This window comes from Falco biarmicus, chromosome 2 (genome assembly GCF_023638135.1).
Source record: "Falco biarmicus isolate bFalBia1 chromosome 2, bFalBia1.pri, whole genome shotgun sequence".
NCBI lineage: Eukaryota > Metazoa > Chordata > Aves > Falconiformes > Falconidae > Falco > Falco biarmicus.
Window position 1 is genome coordinate 56152627 of NC_079289.1, and position 19442 is coordinate 56172068.

The following is a 19442-nucleotide window of genomic DNA, read 5'->3' on the forward strand; positions in this document are numbered from 1 at the left end:
TGCAGTGGGTGACTCTCGGGGGCACCGAGGTGCTGGCCTGATGGGGAGGCACAACAGGCACAGGCTGCCGAGGTGGTGCCAGAGGGTGCCCCTGCCTGAAAAGAGGACACGGACCGCTGTCCTCTGCTCGCCTGGGCACAGATGCCAGCACAGGCCAGAACCTGGGCAGGAGCTGAGCTGACGGCAGGGCGCTGGGGGCGCAGGTGAAGAGGACCGGTGCACGCAGCACCCTCGGTTCCCTTTTGCCAGTTAGCGGAAGGGCTGTGTCATGCCCACCAACCTCCGGCTGGTGGGAGGGTTTTGGCTTTTGTGGCAATGGGACATCTTCGATGAGGGCAGGCGGTTAGGCAGGGCCAGCAGAGGAAGGGGAAGCTCCGGCAGCAGCAGCAAGGCAGGCTTGTGGTGGGCCTCGGACCTGTTAACCACGGGTGTAGTGGGCGTCAGGCGATACAAACCAGTAGAACAGAAGAGAAGGGAGGTTTTCTCCAGTGGCACCTTTTAATACTTTGCATAACAAACACAATCCAGTGATTTAGTATTAAAAATATAGTAATATGCTAATGATTCAAAATTCTGGTTTAAAGGTATCTTTGAAGAGTAGTGAATATGTTTGCTGGACCCTTTGTTTCACAAAGCAGTATGTACCTCAAGAGAGACCTTTCCTTGAAAGTATTACATAGAAAAAAAGAAACACTATGACATTTTTTACAAATAAATACAATACTGTAGAAAATGGTTGAAATCTTTCAAATCTTCAAAATATCTCCGGGAAATTACATTTCTAAAAATTATATTCTAATCATTTAAGTAATCTTAAGGGAATAGCATTTAAAGAGCTATTTCTTTTTTAAATCCTGTAGAAATAATGCAATTTTAAAAAGGACAGGATGCTACAGATAAAATTAAAAAGAAGTCAGTGCATAAATTATCCACTTTTTATACTGCATAACAGAAGTTTCCCACAGAGATAATCATAATTAAAAAGAACTAAGCTTTTTTAGAGATAAAAACCTTTAACTTCTGGCTTAAAAAAAGCTTTCCAATGTACACGTCAAGCACAAAATTCCAAGGCAGGTCAATGTGAAATGCTGTAGAGCAAAGCATCAGGAAGGACACATAAACTTTGGAAAAAAAGAAAGAGCAGCAAGCAGTTGAAAAATGTTTTTTTTTCTCTGACGTGAAGTATCAGTTGTTCCCTTGTTGTGCACTGAATCTGTAGTAACGATGCATATACAGCTGCTCAGTCAGTGATAAGTGCATCCGTACAGCATACAAATACCAACTCCCGGTTCTGTGTTCAGATGTTTGACGTGCTGCCTGATACCCTGAAGTAACCACGTTGGAGGACAAGCGTAACCAAAGAGCTACTGCACTTAAATGGGATAGATAAAGAGGACTGACAGGAGGCTTTACTCATCATTGCTATTGAGTTACACAGGAAATACTCTGTTGAGTACTTCATACAAAGAAAATGCCCACAACAGACCCTTTAAATAATCTCTGTGGCATGTTAAAACTGTTCAGAATGCACAGGTAATACAATAAAAAAAATAATCTAAAAAGCTGTAAATTCATTTGCATGTCTCATATTACTAACAATTGAAAAATATTTTAAGAGCAAGTCTTTGAAATCCTGCTTTGCTGGTAAGAAATTTTAAATAACCAGCACCTGATGACATTGACAGTACACACAAAATATGCTTCCTTTTTCTTATTATTTATTCAGTTATTTGCTGGTATGGAAATTTTATGCAATTCATTATGGATTCCCCCACTTAGTGTAAATTACCTTATCTTTTATAGTTTCAAGCATTTAGACAAAGACTGTGTTAAGCTGCTGCTCTTGTAAGAATTCTGTGATCATATCCGATCTATTCCAAAACCAGCACAGCCCAGATTGTGCGTTTAAGGCATCAAATTTCAGTTGAAGAAATAAATTCCCTATTTTCAAATAGGTGTACTGCAAGAACTTTTCGCTGCGATCTGTGGGATCAAAATATCAGTAGCCCATTAAAGCAACAGTTTTGTGAACACACATTTAGAAAATTACAGGAGACGCCACTGATCGATAGTCAAAATTACTCATGTATTTTATTATTTCATTTTCAGTTCTAAACAGGATGATGATAATCAAAATCCAGTGGAAACGGCTTTCAGGACTGACCTTCTGATGCAAGATATACTGGTTGGAAAACAGTCTCAAAAAACATAATGGAATTTTATGACATACTATTTAAGTGACCAGAAGGAGCCCAAGCATCAAAAATTATTTTTTAACATTAGCAAGAGTGCAGCAGTCCTGCATAATAAACGAAAAGTGACATTCCAAGCTTCTGAGTTGACTTAGATTTGTATGGTCTAGATTAAACAAGTTATTTTTTTCTGTCTTATCTTTGCTACACTGAGATTTTTTTCTTGTGACCACAGCATTTTCCAGGGACAAAACTATGGACATATAAACAACATTCTTTCTATTTAAATACACTAATGCATGTAATATGCACAGAAGTTTTCATTTAAATATAATGTGTGTGTTGTCCCCCAGACTGATAAAATGTATCTTTGAAGAGTTGAACACATCCTTCTTTATATCCTAAAATCCTCCGGGCAAACTGTCTTTTAGCAAAGGAAAAGAAAACCAGAGAAATTAGGAAAGCTACTCCACTGGTTAAAAAAAAAAAAAAGAAAAAAGAAAAAAATCAAGTACCTGTCGATTTCTCTTCTGGTTTTGTATTTAATTTAAAATGTTTTAAATAACACTATAAATTATAAAATATTTGACTTCATGTTAAAGAATGTTACAAATACTGCCAATGTAACATTTGTAAGTTCCATTCAGTCTTTCACAGAAGACTGTTCAGCTGTCACCACTAATGTTTAGAGGCTGTGCTAAAGTTCTTCATGCTTATGACCTGTAAGCAAAGGAAAAAACAAAAAAAAAAGTTATAAAACCCTGTTATAGAAAGACTTAATGACTAGTTTTGTAAAATGTGGCAAAAGCCCTTTGTTTACTGCTAGTCAGTTCAGCAACATGAACTTCATTCTTGGAGCCTTGCTAAAACTTTACCATACGCTTTCACAGAGAATAGAACGTACTGAGTTATTTGTAACAAAAAGTGAATTTGTTCCCTGACTCAACACTTATAAATATTTATCTCCTAAGATTTTTCTATGTCCTTGAGAGCAGAGATCACCTTTTTTCCCCCGCCCCCACATTATTCCAACAAGTCAAGTCTTACTGGAAGTCCTACATGAGTGTTTTTTTCCCTCATGCTATTTAACTCAGTTTAAAACAATTTTATTAAAATAAAACCCCAACATTTATTTGTTAACAAAACCACCGTTTTATCTGGTGTGACAAGGCCCTGCGTAGATAAGCCCAGCGTGAGAGATGTGGAGAAAAATTAATAAAGACTCTGGGACCTACTGCTTAATAGACATTAGCTTCAGCTTCTCTAAGGCCTAAGCTAATGTGCTTCATTTTAATGTTTTTAGCTCAGATGATGTGGAACAGTTTGTTGCGTCTGAGGTCCAATAATAGGACACTGCTATGTTTTCTCTTAGATTCTGGCACAAAACAAAAGGGTTTATCCTCTTAGTGTAACTCCTACATAAAGAAGCATCACACAACTCTTAAAACCCACACGACTTCTCTTAAATCAGGGAATATTACACAAATACAGTATTTGTGCCTACCGATCCCGATCTTAATTTCAACTATATTAGCATTTAGTTTTTAAAAACTAACAGACAAATATATACATAAACTACCTTTTTGAAATAATGGTGTTTGATTTTTCTTCTCTTTTTCAATTTGCTGTATTAACTGTCGTATCTCAGAGTCATACTCAACCCATTCAGGAACTATCCGGGCAGCAGCTTTCAGTTTTGGTTCTTTGGTTTGGGGATTGTTGCACTAAAAGTTTGAAACATTAGATATAAACAAAGCAAATGCTTCCAAGAAACTGCCCTAAAATAAATTTGTCAGCATTTACAATTTAATTGAAGAACAGCATGCAAGGTACTTGACAATACTACTACTACTACCACCACCACCACCACAAAACAGCAAAAAAAAATAATTGCACAACACAAATTGTAAACAAACCTTGTTTAAATAACTTAAAACATTTTATTGTAAATACTTTTATTTTTCCATGTGGTCCTGAGTATGCAGATAGCAGAGGCATGGCTAGCACAAGACTACCAAGATTTAGACAAAGTTACACGGGGAAATGCAAGATATAAATTAGCATATTGAAACTGAATCTGATGTAATTTTTATTAAGTTTGTGATGCTTCCTCTAGTGTTGTCTAGAAAAATGTATCTGTCACTTCCATAAAACAACATAAATGGAAATCATAAGAAGTTACATGATAATGGGGATTGAAAGAAGGTCTAGCAACTTAATTTCATTCTTTCTTGAATAGAGCGCACCCATCTTTAGTGTGCAAAAAAAGCTTATTTTAACAGCCGTAAAGACACAAAGAAAACAAAACTATTTACATACTGAACATTCGCACCAGATTCCAATTGTCTGTTTTTCTTCTTAATTATGTCTCTGAATTACCACTTACAGTGTAGGCAGGTTGTCAAAAAAATGAGAATGGGGGCAATAATGACATGACACTTTTTAAGCTCTGCTGTATCTCCTGTTTGTAGTGGTGAAATGGACAGAGAAAAACATGATAATATTAAGTTCTCTACACAGTGGGTTCTGGGAGAACGTTCTTTGTAGGGAGCGCAAAGCAGCACACAATACCCAGACAGTTAACAGTACCCATCAGAATTCCACTGCCCTGGCTGAACATGGAAAACAGACAGGGAAAATACATGTATGGGTATGAAAAAACCCAATCCCGTCCGGTTACAGAAAGCAACATTTAATTTTGGGGTACAGTTTTCAGCTTCAACGTAAGTAAATTTGGTGCAGGGCAAGGAGGAGAGTTCTCAGTGGAAAGGAGAAAGGTTGCTGTATTGTAGAGGCAGGGATGCAGCATTTAGTCTTCCAGTACCTTCCAGCAAGGCTGCCTCCGTGACATGGCATACGTATATCTCAAAGGCCACAGAAATGACAGCAAAGATTTTAATCTATAAAACTAATATAACTCAAAATCAACTCACCAGGTCTATTGTTTTAGCCTTTTTCTTGGATTCATCATCACACCAGGTTTCACACCAAAGCCATTCCTGAGGGAGAGACTTAATAGCTACTTGATGAATCATATTATTGGGAAGATCCTGTACAAATTTTATAAAATCATAAATTAGCACTCAATTTAATGTAACTGGTTATCAAGCAACTAGCTAAAAGCAAACTATCTTTGCCTACTACCATTTCTGCAAATTTTCCTAGTTCTTTTTCAAATAGATTCAAAACTTAAGTCCTGCTCATTTTGGTGGCCAATTCCATCTCTCATTTCTCCAGCAATTTTTTCCTGTACTTACGTCTGTCCTTCCTTAGCTCGACATAAGGAATACTACTGTCTGATACTTGCAGGTCGGATACTGCATGTCATACTACAACAGACTGTGTGAAATTATTAGAGCAAAACTTAACTGCCTTCCCATTCCTCAAATTTGGAAAAAAAAAAAAACCAACAAAAAACTCAAAAGCATTTAATCCAGATTTATGGCAGTACTCAAAATTTAGACTTCTAGGAAAATGGATTCCAGAAACATGATCATGAAAAGGAAAAGCTATTAAATTGCTATTCTGGTTATCTTCCTTACTTCATTTAAATTTTTTTTTTTTTTTAACCTTATATAAGAATTCAAGTACTCTCGTGAAAATTCAGAGCCAGTATCTTGCAGAATGCAGGAAGCAGCATTTACAAATGAGAAACCCCTCAGCTGATCGTATGACGCACATGCCCTGGCCAGGGGTAATCGGTAGATCCATTTGTAAGCTCCTTTACATGTGCAACCCTACATTATATTTGAAAATAAATGTCAGTACCCAAATAAGTAGAGTCACATTTTTTTTTTTTTGCCAATTCACACTGCTAAATGTGACAATAAAATAGCACCTACAGCTGCATTATGAAAGGTATATAATTTAATTCAAATATAGAAACTAGTACAGAAAAATTATATCAAATAAGTATACTGATAGTCAAGACATTAAACATGCTTGTGACTTGCACCCTGACTCACCCCACCTATCTTTAAAAAAAATATTGGTGAAGTTATATAAATGAGGAGTAGTCACCCCAGGATGACCACGTACAGCAACCACTAGAGTGCATTAGCAATTAGTTTACAAAAAAATTAATTTACATTAATGGAAAAAAAAGAGGAAAAGCTCTTGCTAAATAAGAATGTGAATTACCTATCAGACTATGGTATTATCATTGGAGAAACACAAATACACACAGAACAACTACAAATAAAAAGGACAGCAGTCCTCTATGCTGTTTTTTCCTCTTTTTTTTTTTTTTCCATATGAAACAATTATTTCAAGTAATCATCACAGTGTTCAGTCTTCTGAACTGTGCTCATATGCACACCTGAAAGTGTGCTAAAACAGCAGTGAAGAGCAAATAGTTTCAGAATCATATAACCTCTACACTGAGATACAAAATAATTCCATGCATATTGAGAAAGATAAAGAAAAAAGCCCAAATTGCTTAAAGCCATATATATACCTGATCTAGATTTGACAGACTGTTTGGATCTTGACTAAGAGCCTGATACTGGCCCCGAAGCCTATCTCCAGCTGCAATCTTTCTGAACTTCTTAAGATCCACAACATATAAGGCACTACAAAGATTAAAAAAAAAGAATTAAGAATCGTGGAGTTTCACCTTCTTTATGATAACGTTAATAAAAGTAACAAGAAAGCAAAACCTGTTCCCATCCTAAAGGAATATAGTTTTTTAATTAAGTGGCTGAAGCTACAATAAAAAAGTGAAATCAACATGTCCTCAGAATTTATGTCTTATCTCTTACTGAAAATGACTATAGGGCAATTACTTTTGAATGCCTCAGTTGTCAATACAAAGACGCAGATTTTAATCAGATTCACAAGCTGCACAAAAATACGTAAGGAGTTATCCTACCTAATATGGTATTTCCTTTTTCCAAGATGTGATGCCCAGTATCCCGATTTCCAGAAACGGTACCCATCCATTTCTTTACGGCTGTCACAGAAAGGTGCGTATCCATAGGGAGCTCCATTTAGGTCTAGATCTCTGAGTTCTTTGAGGTCACTTCTCACAATCTACACAAAAATGATATATATATAATTTAATACTATTTTTAAAGGGTGCATATGAAGACAGTTAATTGCAGCAGGCTTCCCAAAGTTTAATTTTGATTTTAAAAAAATCAAACACACACCTCCCCCACCCCCAATAAATGGAGACGCTACAACAGTGGAGTATAGATAAAATATTCCACTGGAATGATATTTACTAAATTATTGTTCAAGTTAAAACCAAAAGTGCTTACTCTGGGGCCATCTGTGTAACACATTAAGTAGTAAATAAACCAAGCAATTTTTCATTCCCAGACCAGTGTTTCTGGTTTCCCAATATTAAACTCCTTCATGCAGAAGTGTAACTTTCAAATGTGCTGAATATCTCCCTTCTAAAAAATGCCTTCCTGTTTGTTACATAACTTGGGCACTCCAAAATTACTGTATTATTTGAAAAAATCTTTGTATCTAGTAGTAAAGGACTTTCAAAAACATGTTTTAAGGACATTTGTAATATGTCCTTTATTCACTAATCAATCATTCTTCCATCAAACCCCACTAATGTAATTTATGTAATTTATCAGTGGTGACAAAAATTTTTCAGCCGTTTTGGAGTACAGAAAAATCCTTACAGTAGTTAGGACAGACAATCAGTATTACTACCGTATCCAGATGAAATTGCAGCAAATTGCAGTCCACATTGCTAGATCTAAATTTAATTTATTCTCAAGCTTTGGAAAAGGACCGAAACGTGATATTTGTTCTGAGGTTTTTAATAACCATGTGATAGACTCTTCAGTATCTCCTCTGTTTTGAGACAGCATGTTACCTTTTAGTATATTACACAATATTAATTTCTGAGTGAAAGACTGCATACAAATTTTAGAAAAATGGAGAGAGAATTAATCTTGAAAAATTTCAGCCATTTAGAAGTTGTTCAAATGGTCTGAACTAATCACCCCAGACTCCTTCCATACTGGAGAAGTCCATAGCTGAGAAGCCCAGAGACTGAATCACTCAAATATGCCTTAGGTGAAATGCACCTTTAAGGTCACACATAACTCTAGACGCCTTCCTCTCTTCACAGGCAATTTAGGGCAGCTCATGGTGGCGAGACTTCATTTCTACATGACTAAAGACAAATAAAATTATCACATTTCACCCTCTGTGACACCGCCAGTTCAGCCAGTACAACTGCAATAATCTCACGAGACCAATGTCTGGATAAAATGGCCACAGAGACTGAAACTGCACCAATTTAAGACAAAACAAATTCCTCATATTTATACAGCATTATTTTTTCTTACCTGATCAGCATCAACAAATATTATTTTATCCACAGCCAAAGGGAAAAGAACATCCAAAAAAAGAATTTTGTAGCCCCAAATAATTCTTTGTTTTTCAGTCTGTTGATAAAGCCAGTGGGGCCACTTATACTGTACTAACTCATACTTGAAGCCATACTTCTTAGCCATGTGAGGAATAACATCCTAGAAGAAGAACCAAAAAACCTATTAGTTGCACGTGTATGCAACACACAAGGACTCCAAAAGAAAAAGAGGGAATGTCACAACACAGTTGAAGCTGTGTTGGCCTTACTGACTACATAATTTATTATTTTAAAATGTTTCTTTAGTTCTAGCAGTATCCTCAGCTACACAAATATAAAAAGCATTTCCTCCAATCTCTTGGAGACTATTGGAAGAGAATAAATTATAACGTATGACTGGGCTCTGGGCTCCCGAAAAGAAGAACCTCACACATAAGACTTTAATAATACTGGTATTTAATGCATTCAAACATCGTTTTCAACTGTGAAAATTCAATTATATAACACCACAATTGTAATTTTTATTTCTAAAGCTACTTAAAATTTTTAAGAATACATAAAAGGAAGATGTTGCTCCTACCTTAAATGTTGGGGAGAGGTAGTTTTTCAGAAACCAAAATTTAACTGGTGATTTTGTATGACGTAGGACAGAAAGCATCATAATTCTGTGGAAATAGAAGTCTATAATAAACAAACAAATACACACAGGTCATTAAATTTCTACTGCACTTAAAAGGTGCTAAAGCTTTCTAAGTTTAATTTCCTTTAACTCTGTTTAAGACGAAGTTTCTGTCTACTTCTAATTAAAAGCTTTAAAGAGCATGTGTTCGAGACTGCTTTGAGATGGACTTATTCAATGCAGATTGGCTAAGCAGTATTAGAAAGAACAATTTCAGAAGTGGATCTGTTAACAAGTTTTATTCTAAGACATGCCTGACAAAATTAGAATAACTAATACCTTATATTAACTTGGCTACTGAGAGAACTTCTTTTAGAAATATATTGGCTGAGTTTAATAGGTTGCTGAAAGAAAAACAGTGGGAAAGAGAAAGCACAATTCAAGTTAAGATCCTCTTCAGAAAACCCTTGGTAACTAAACCCCACTATTTTTGATTCCTTTTTTTTTTTTTTTCCTACTATTGTGGCATTTGTTTGGTGCAATCAGAGAGATAAACAATGCCTTAAAGTCTTAAAAGAGGCCAAGTCTGCCTTAAAAAAAATAATCAAGAAATAAACTTCAAAATAAGGTAAAGAAGCATGTAGGATGCTTTAGAATTAATTTTTTTCTTCCTTAAAATAAACGAGTCTTTCCCTTTATGAAGGTTGTTGTAGGCTGAAGGAAAGAAATGCAGATGGTCAAACTGCATCAGACTAAGAAATAAAATCACGAGAACTGATGCCTATAGACAAGTACTCAAACCAGGAAAGTAACAGAGATGGTTGTGAACAGATTAGGCCATACTGTAAGAATTCTTAAAAGCAACCACTGTTTATTAAGACCATATGTACATGTAGTAGCTTCCATAGTTTGGACTAAACATAGACAGATACAACTAATGAAGTCACTTCTGCTATGTCTTTATAAAGAGAGGCTGAACTTCACCTTTTACGTTCACATTTCACACATGCACTCATGAAAGACATGGAGAACATTCTTCTTTCTTCTAAGAATACTGGTATTTTTGAACATCTATACATTGAATCACTTTGTTCTCAAATACTAATTTAATCCTCACTGTATAAAACTTTTCTATGTTTTCACAATTGATTCTTTATACTTTGTTTAAAAAGACAGTTTCGTTAAGCTTCTTAGTTTTAGGATGAAATGTAATAATAGTAAATTACTATTGCTAATTAGTATATTACTATTACTATTAGTATAGTAATGAAATTCGATAGTACTGCTATCACATTCTTTCCTTTTTACCTTTCCTTACCTTAAAAAACGTTCATATAAATGTCCTGAAGCAACGGAAAAAATGTTAAGAATATCACTTTTCTTTTCCTTCTCTTCTGTTGGAATTTTTTCTGAAAATCTAATAAACCCCCCCCAGATTATTACACAAACATTCAGCAGAAAGGAAATACTACTACATTACCATTAAGCTCATAAAGAATTGTATTAAAATACACAAAAGACATACTCATCCCACAGTAACTGAGTAGACTTACATTCTACTCCCACCGCACATGCCTATGATACCCAAACCTTTTGCAAGCAACACCTTATACCCAGTCACCCAGGACGAAAAATGGCACAATGCAGTCTTGAATATTTTCAATCAAACGGAACCCAAATTTGGGCAGAATTCCATGTTTTATCAAAGCCCAAAATCAGAAGTACACGCTCCCAGAATATCTTGAGAACTGGGTATTTTAAAATCAGCAACAGTTATTTTTCAAGTTTCATCCACATGCATTCTACATCAGAACCACCACTGAATATTCTTGAGATGTGGGATGTCCGCATAGCCCCCGAAGTGGTTGAGCTGAACATACACTCTAAAATACAGACCGACGTAACAAAGATGGTCACACCAGGCCAAAGCGCGTGCTTAGCCCAGTATCTTACCAACAGCAAAAGACAAAACTGAGTAGTAGCAGCCTTTCCACAATGCTCTCGTAACATTCAGCGGTCTGTGGTGATGGAACTTCCTGAGCGTTTTTTGTAATACTTGCTGAATTATTCCTTAAATTCATCCCATTACTCTCCCTATAAGCTACCCTATATCTCCGAGGTATGTTGTCTAGAGGTTTTCTTGTTTCTGCTGCACAACATTCTTTCCTTGCTTCGAATACCAAAGTCTACCAGGATTGTTTTTTAATCATCTATGCTTCCAGCACACACAGCTGGAGGATGGTGGCTGTAGTCTCCCTCAGGGCACTGCTTCATGGATCTCAGAACGGCAAAGGCTGCCCTAGCCAAAGTGGTTACAGTATAGTTTGATATTGTTGGAAATTCACCCCCAGAGGTTTTTTTGTTTGGTTGGTTTTTTTTTTTTTTAGGTGAGTCATTCCTCACATTTAGATTGTGTGAGTCACTGCTATTAATTTTTCTTCTTGTTAGATCCCTTTTAAAAGTATACTTTAAAAAACATACAAATAAGTATCCTTCATAATCTTTAAGAAGAGGTGAGACAAGTCTCAGATCTCCAGTATATTTGAAAGAATTCACGTCACTAATACAAAACTGAAATGTCACAAGGCTGCAATGTGTGTAAATGGTGTTTGAAGAATCTTTTGAGAAATCCACGTTCTTTTCACTCAGCAATGGTAAGAGCAGATAGCACCGCAGTCATACCTGATCAGGACTACAGCAAATGCAAATGAAAGTGACATCAGTGGAGCAGCACTGACTGAACCGTGTGGCATCTAAGACAACCCCCCGGCTAGCACTGAGTTCTCACAGGCTAAACAGACCGCAGTTCACAGTCCCAAGCAGTCTGTCTGCTTTCTTGCTGACATTTTGTCTCCTTTCTTATACTTAGTGAGAGCAGGACGGAAAGAATGTCAAGCTCTTTGTAACACAACCATTGCCACATGTGGCTACAAAGACAGGTGCAAAAAAAAAATAATCAGGTTTTGATGCAAGAATCTTGAAAATACTGATTCTGCAAAGCTTTACAGAAGCCAGAGATCTTCCAAATTGAACAAGTTGCTCTGAAGAAGGCAGGATTAACCTGTAAGGCCACATGGAAAAGCAGTCAGTGGGAGAAGGGCAGTTTGGTTATGAAAGGACTTGGGTGACATGGTAGGCACACGTGTCCCATGTCAGAGCACGCGTGGGTTCATGTAAAGAACAGCGTGCTGGCAGGATATACTTTTCCTTGTGGGATATCAGAGGAAGGATATTTGACAAGCTCCTAGACAGCAAGAGGCTAACAGACAAACGGCAGGCCTCAAATCATATCCTTAAGCCACAATCTTAAATCAATGGGAAAAGCAAACAAACTTCATTGGGTGAGGGGCTTCAACAGCCCAGCAAGCTCTGAGCCTGATGCACACTGATAAACCAACCCACCGCAAAAAAAGGCTAGGTCCAGAATATTGTGAATCTCTGACCTATAAATTTCTTACAGAAAGCTAAGATATTGACCACTGCACATATATCCTCTGAAGCAGCCAATTAGAGATGGGAACGTTGAATGATGAAAAATTCATGCAACTACTGTCATTCTGCAAAAGAGGCCACCTTTGTGCAAAAACACACGTTCACTTCCCTGACCTGTGGTTTCAGGAAGAAATTTTTGGGAGTTGTAGTATAGTAGTCTGGAAGGCTTTCTGAATAGAGTCAATATAGCAGTAAAATCATCTGTGGATAAATGGCGATAAACATCAAATCAGCAACAGAGACTCAATAAAATGTTCAGGTACTTGAGATACAAGAGGCCTTCCCAGGACAGATGATAAAGCTGAAACAGAAGCCAGTCCTGGATCTACCAAGAAATGTGTGCGCTGAGGACTGACTGGAGTCAACTGTTTACTAGATAAAGTAGAACTGCTATGCCTTTTCTTTATCTTCTTTAATAGTCTTTGTAACTGACAACCATTGCCAAGGCTACTGAAAATGGAAGAAAACCGTTGCTGAGTCTCATAGCAGTCATTTGGGGCCAAAAAGTCTTTAGGGTACGGAGACAATAGTGATGAAAAAGCCATCTTTAAATCCCTCATACTGACATTATCCCTTTCTTACTAGCTGAATTATATTCCTCTGTATATTCCTCCTGAAGAGCAGAGGAATCTGACTTTACCTCAACAGTACATCTTGGAATGCTTAAAGGTACTTATGGACAAAGCTACTGCGATTACTTTTTTCCTTCAGGGCAAAGAGACCCGGGATTACTTGGATTAAGTCGTTTACACAGTCAAGTCATTAGCCCTGAACTGGTTATTTCAGAAAGCGTTACCTTGACTACTTTGCCTTTGCAATTACAGAGCCATGGCAGCATACTGCAGTAACAACCTGTGCAGGAAATCAGAGTTTCCAAGAACAAAACAGAAGTGTTTCCTATGAAGTGGACAGACTGCAGTATGGAAACTGTGTATTGCAAATTAAGTCCCCCCTAAAATACATTGGTAAAAGTCATCTGACTGAAATGGTCTCAAAAGGACAATTAACGTATCTTGGAAACTGATATAATACCCTGTGTTCTGCTCCACAGCACAGATATACCAGTCTACTAAAAGAAAAACACTAAAATTTTTCTAAGCAAAGATGAAATACCATTTTTTTGCCCTTATCTCATTCTCAAAAGTGACATAATTTCAAAGGGATTTGTATCTTATTAATAAAAACTAAAGTTTTCAAAAAGTATCTGCCTGAACTACACACCAGCCACAGACAAAATAATTATGAGCAACTGAAAACAAAGTTTTAAAATGGTATATGGCAAGTCAGAAATACTACAATGTTATTAACCCCAAATGTAGAGTTTTATATTGAAGTAATAAACTTCAAAATTTCAAATTTATAAACTCCAAATTGAGAAGTTTATTACAATTATTTATAAAACTCAAACTTTAAAGTAAAAGGTATTTTAATGTCAAATATAAAAACAATTCTTGAGGTTTTGTAAACTGTGTCTAACATCAGACAAGCAGCATCATAGCCTGGTTTTTGATGTTCAGTTTGATACACCTGAGTACAATATTACTGGCTGAGATTTTCACATTGAGACGGAATCTCTGCCACAACAAAATGAAAGTAATGCCAATGGAGAAAATTAACAGGAACTAGAAATGCAAGGAGGGATTAAAAAGGAAATAATGACATGTACAAGACATAATAGCTTGTCTTTCCCCCCTTTTATTTATATTATAAATCCCCTGGAGAACCTTTTTATATATTTGCATCACTTAATGTATTGCTTGTATTATTACTCATATTATAGCAAGGAAGTGTTTCTTACTTAAATAATAATAAACGTGTCCTGGCATTGGTTAAAATACAAGCAAATTATTATTTACCTTGTAACTGATTCCCGATTTCCTTTTTTCCCTGTTGTTCCATCAGTAAGGAGTTCTTCATTCATTTTATCAGGCTTTTTCTGTACCTAGTCATTAAAATAAATGTATTTGTGTAATATAGGGTGTTAGTTGATAACAATTACTACTTCCATTGGGATATCTAACTACGGTGTACCTACTGGCTAGAGCTGGACCAACATCTTAACAATTTTTATTTCAGGAACATACTTACTGAACTGCATTAAATTGAACAATGTCATTTCATAGTTTTAAACAAAGCACAGAACCTACTGTAATAAGAAGGAAAACAATCAATTAAGAAAAAATAAATGGTGATTAATAAATCAAACAGCATGTTCAAGCCCTCTGTATTTCTTTATGCAAACAGTAACTAAAAGGATGGGGAATCATATCTCAGTTTCATCCCTCATGAGTCTGTGATCCAGCCATTAGCTGGCAGAAGGGTAGCAGGGCGTTGCACCATGCATGGATGGGAAACTGTGATTCTCAAACTTTTCACAAGGAGAAAGTGACAAATCCGTCGCTGAAACATAAGCTCTCCCATCCAGCTTAAGCAATTTTTGCTGTCTTACCCAGATACTTAATAAAGGCTCCAAATTAATTTTGCTCGTTGACCTTAGTTTCCTTGATAAAAGACACCTAATTGTTTTTGAAACCCAAAGAGCTTCTAAAACATTAAGTGTTTGAACATACTCAATTCTAACCATATTTATTTCACATTTATTTTAGTTTGTCATTTATACTGTCAAACTAACACTTACAGACTTCTGTTCACACTAAATCATGTATCCTTTTAGCTAATGCTTCTGAAGCCACATCCTAGGTATCGCTGAAGTCATTCTACAGTTCACCTGAATACTAGAGCTTACATATTCTAGTTGTAAGCTTAATACATACTATCTTTCACATAAAACAATTTTCCTATCTTGACCCAAACAGCACCCCCTTTCACCCTTTTCTGTGGTTTAAAAGCAGGCTGATCACACTCGAGAGTTATACATTTTCTCCAGGTTCTGGAAACTTTCAGTTACAGGATTGCAGAAGAGACTCATATATGTGGTTTTAAAAATTCCTTTTGTACTTAGACAATGTAAACTGTCTAAAATTGGGATACAATGTATCAAGGACACCTACACAAAATGTTATTTACAAAACAGTGGAAAACATACTATAAGGTTCTTTCTCCTTAATAACTCCTGTTTCATTATCTCTTTTTGATACATCTGTAAGAATGAAAGTAACAATTTCATTTAAACAAATTTGGTTGCTTAGGGTAGAATTCAACGTACCTAATTTTAACTTCCACTCTGGTATCTGAACTTCTTTTAAAATCCCTCCCCAGTCACAGGAGAGAAATGGATGTCTCAAGAGGTGGTCATCCCCTTGGTTTAAATACATATGTGAGCTGTGACAAGCAGTTCTTTAGACTGTCTTTCTCATTCTGCTAAGCAGAGAGGAAGTTTAAGGCACCTGGACTACACTCTTAGACACCTTAAACTAGATCAGATAAATCCCATCTATGTTTAACAGCTTTTTAACAGTCTCCCATGAAATTAGCATAACCTGATTGGATCAAATTAACTACATTAATCTGCACACCCTTCTCTAATTATACAAAATCTAAATTATATATTTCAGTATACGTCTTCCAATTAAATATAGCCTAAGACATATAAGCATTAGTTATATTTCATATACAGAAAGACTGCAGACAAAAAAGGTATGCCTACATACTTGGACTTTGATAATTTTGCTTCTGAAGCTGTTTAACACCACAATAACATCTGTCAGGTCAGCTACAGAATCTGTTCCTTCATGTCTGTGAAGAGAAAAAAACCAAACCATGCAAATGCATTGGCTCATTAAAACATGCATTATTACTTCTGTTTAGTTAGAGTATAAGGTTCAAGATTGCTGATATTTACAGAAACAAAAATTTCTTCACTTGCACCTAATTATATCTTAAAACTCAGAAAGTTTCTGAAGTTATCCGTCACTAGACACTGTCTACAGTGGCAGCCCTCACTTTTTAATTTGGATTTTCACAAGTTTATCAACCAATGAAAAAATGCAGTAACCTAGAGCTGAACATGTTATTATGCCTTATACAGGTATATATTACATTCAAGTATTAAACTATGTTTTATTTTTCAAATATGGAGAACACCTTAGAAATTGCTGTGTGATAGCACTAAATGTACTTTTAAAATAAATCTGAGGAAACCTTTAGCACAGTGCTGAGACAGTACAGGCTGGCTTTGGTAACTGTACCCCTAAAGACCTGGCTGTCCAAGGCACCACATGAACATCTGCCCTACTGAACATTAGTTTAAAGCCATTCAGGCATCTCAAAACCACAGTTCACCGAGTAACAAATATGAAAAACATTGCTGTCACTCTGCGATACAGAGCAATAACATAATCCTCAAATTTTACAGCTTTTAGACCTCCATAGCCCATATATTTTTCCTTCAATGCTTTCTGTCTTTTAACAGCTTTATGTTGTTTCCTCTTGCTAAGGCTGTGCATTAAAAAAACTGGTTTAAGAAAGCAATCTGCCCTCCCCAGAAAAAAAGAAATATTTAAAACTTGTTTCAATCCATTTCATCTAAAAATGACAGGATTTTATATAATTATCTGAATTTCCTATTTAATATTTTTCTGTCAAATGGGCCTATGATTACTAAGTTTCACAGAAATGCCTGATTCTTGTACAAAACAATGTTCAGGATCATCTTGACTTTTCTACTTTCCGATTTAGTTTCATTTTCACACTTTTAAAGTATTGCACATATGAACACTTGGCCAAGAACTGTCTTTTTATCAGATATGTACAGTACCCAACATAAAAGGTCACTGATATACATTTTAAGTATAGTGTGTCATTAAAAAGCTCTAAAATAGTAAAACTAGAGCCAGCCAAACTGCCCTTAGCAGAAATGGCAGCAGCTGGCACAATGTTCTCATTTTTGCCCTCAGTTTTTACACACTCAAAATTTTCTTTGTTATTCACTCAGTTACCTCAAAATCTCTATGCTATGAATTCTGTAGCTAGCGCTACGGTTCTGCTGAAGAAGATTATTTTCCAGAGTCCTTACAATATTCTCAAAAGCGTTTGGTTTGGCTGTAAATTTAACAACATCACTTTGTCTCCCTAAATCTCTTCTGTGAATCCCTTACTGTAGGCTCCATCTTTACTGAGTGCCAATTCTTTTACTCTGCGCAGCACTCAGTGTGATGAATTTCTGTCCCCATGTGAACAATGTACTGTAAATAGTGACAGTCACCATTAGTTACCTCAGACACTTAATGCTGGTCTCAAGATCCAATTTATCTGTTTCTCCAGTCACATCTTTGTATACTTCCTACTACACTATGGTAACATCTTTTCCTGATAGAGTACTTAAGTTCAATTCCTCGTCACCCAACTACGTGCTAATGGCTGCTTACAGACTAGGATATTCACTTACTTTTCTTCTCTGAAAGAAAATTAACTCCATAATACTGTCTCTAATTTTACATCAGTGCTCTGAATCATACACAAGACCTCTTGTCCTTTCTCTGTCTCTGTGTATATGGTGTTCAGCATGTTGTAATTTTATTCATGTAACAGATGTACATTTCAAATGAGCAATCGTGTGAATAAGGTTTTGAATATGACCTGGGATCTAGAAAAAAATGGGATCATGATATATAAGCACCCTTAAACATACCAGTAAGGATTTTGTGTTTTGTCCAAAAGTTTACTAAACTCTGTTAATGTAACCTAGTTTGTAAACTCACTGAAAGTAGGCATAGCTTCCTTTTTAAATCCAAGCAAGATGCATTGCATACCAACAGCACTATTAAGTATTTAACAATAACTACTTTGCTGGTATATAATTACTGTACAAAACTAAACACGCCCACAGTATTTATGTCACAGCTTTAAAATGTTTCAAAACACCTATATACTTTCAAAACAAATATCAATATAATACAAAGTATAATTTTCCATATGGAGAACAGAAGCATTCAAGTTCAACAAATGGAAACCTTTTAAAATGTCAAAAAAAAAGAACAAAAAACTCCTTGCCCAAATTATGAAAGATAAAACTTTCAGTTAAGCAGTTTGCATACCATCAAAATATGATAAATTATATCTACTTGCCTTTTAAAAAAATTAAATATTCCGCAGGAACTTACATATATCTCTCTAGATATAAACTATTTTCTGCAGTTTTATCTTGCAATACCTACCTGTTTTCCTACCAACATCACAGAATCAAATTTCCAATAATAAAGCATTGCTCAGACTGTTGCCAAGTATACCAATTTTTGTTTTCCTAATATTCATAGTACTTAATAACAAATTGATTTACGAGTGTGACTGCTTCAAAATAATGATCCTTGTTAGAAGCAGTGTTTGGGGAAAAAAAAAAGCTTATTTCAAAACCTGTGTATTTACATAAAGTAAAAATAAATTACTTGCATATGTATTAGATGCTACTATAAGAGAAGCAAATAAGCACTGAGATACAGAACATGCTGTAACTTCAAAATCCTGTATTTCTACTACAACTCCTATTTAAAATGTACAGGCCTGTGCCTCAAAGAAAAGAGGTCATCTGACAGTTCAGCAGGGGAGGATATGGCTAGTATACAAAAATGGAGAATACACTGCAATACCTCTTGGCAAAATTCCATCCTGTCAATAGTTGCTTGAGTTCTGATAGCAATTTGATACTATTAATACTGATACCAGTAAAAGAAGTATCAAAGGTCCTGGTACAGCCTCCCAAACATATTTAGCTGTTGTACTCTAAACCTACAGCTTGTAATAATTAAATGAAATAAACACTATTAGATTCCTCATCAAGTAGGAATTTTACATAACTTAGCTGAGCTTAATTAAGCTCATTTGTATTGCATCTTAAGGAAAAATC

The 19442-nt window shown here is 35.8% G+C and overlaps 1 protein-coding gene across 1 annotated transcript in view; it reads right to left on the reverse strand.

Annotated features, from left to right (window-relative positions):
- Positions 1-2065: 2065 nt before the first annotated feature.
- The window catches only part of UGGT2 (UDP-glucose glycoprotein glucosyltransferase 2), an 88319-nt gene continuing 70942 nt past the window's right edge, over positions 2066-19442 (reverse strand). Inside the window, exons 30-39 of the mRNA XM_056328582.1 lie at positions 16252-16336; positions 14497-14582; positions 10467-10565; positions 9110-9194; positions 8507-8689; positions 7063-7223; positions 6649-6763; positions 5126-5242; positions 3772-3916; positions 2066-2912 (exon numbers count right to left, since the gene is read on the reverse strand). Coding sequence (XP_056184557.1) covers positions 2890-2912; positions 3772-3916; positions 5126-5242; positions 6649-6763; positions 7063-7223; positions 8507-8689; positions 9110-9194; positions 10467-10565; positions 14497-14582; positions 16252-16336 — 1099 coding nt within the window. The 3' untranslated portion in view covers positions 2066-2889. The remainder of the gene's footprint in view (positions 2913-3771; positions 3917-5125; positions 5243-6648; positions 6764-7062; positions 7224-8506; positions 8690-9109; positions 9195-10466; positions 10566-14496; positions 14583-16251; positions 16337-19442) is intronic.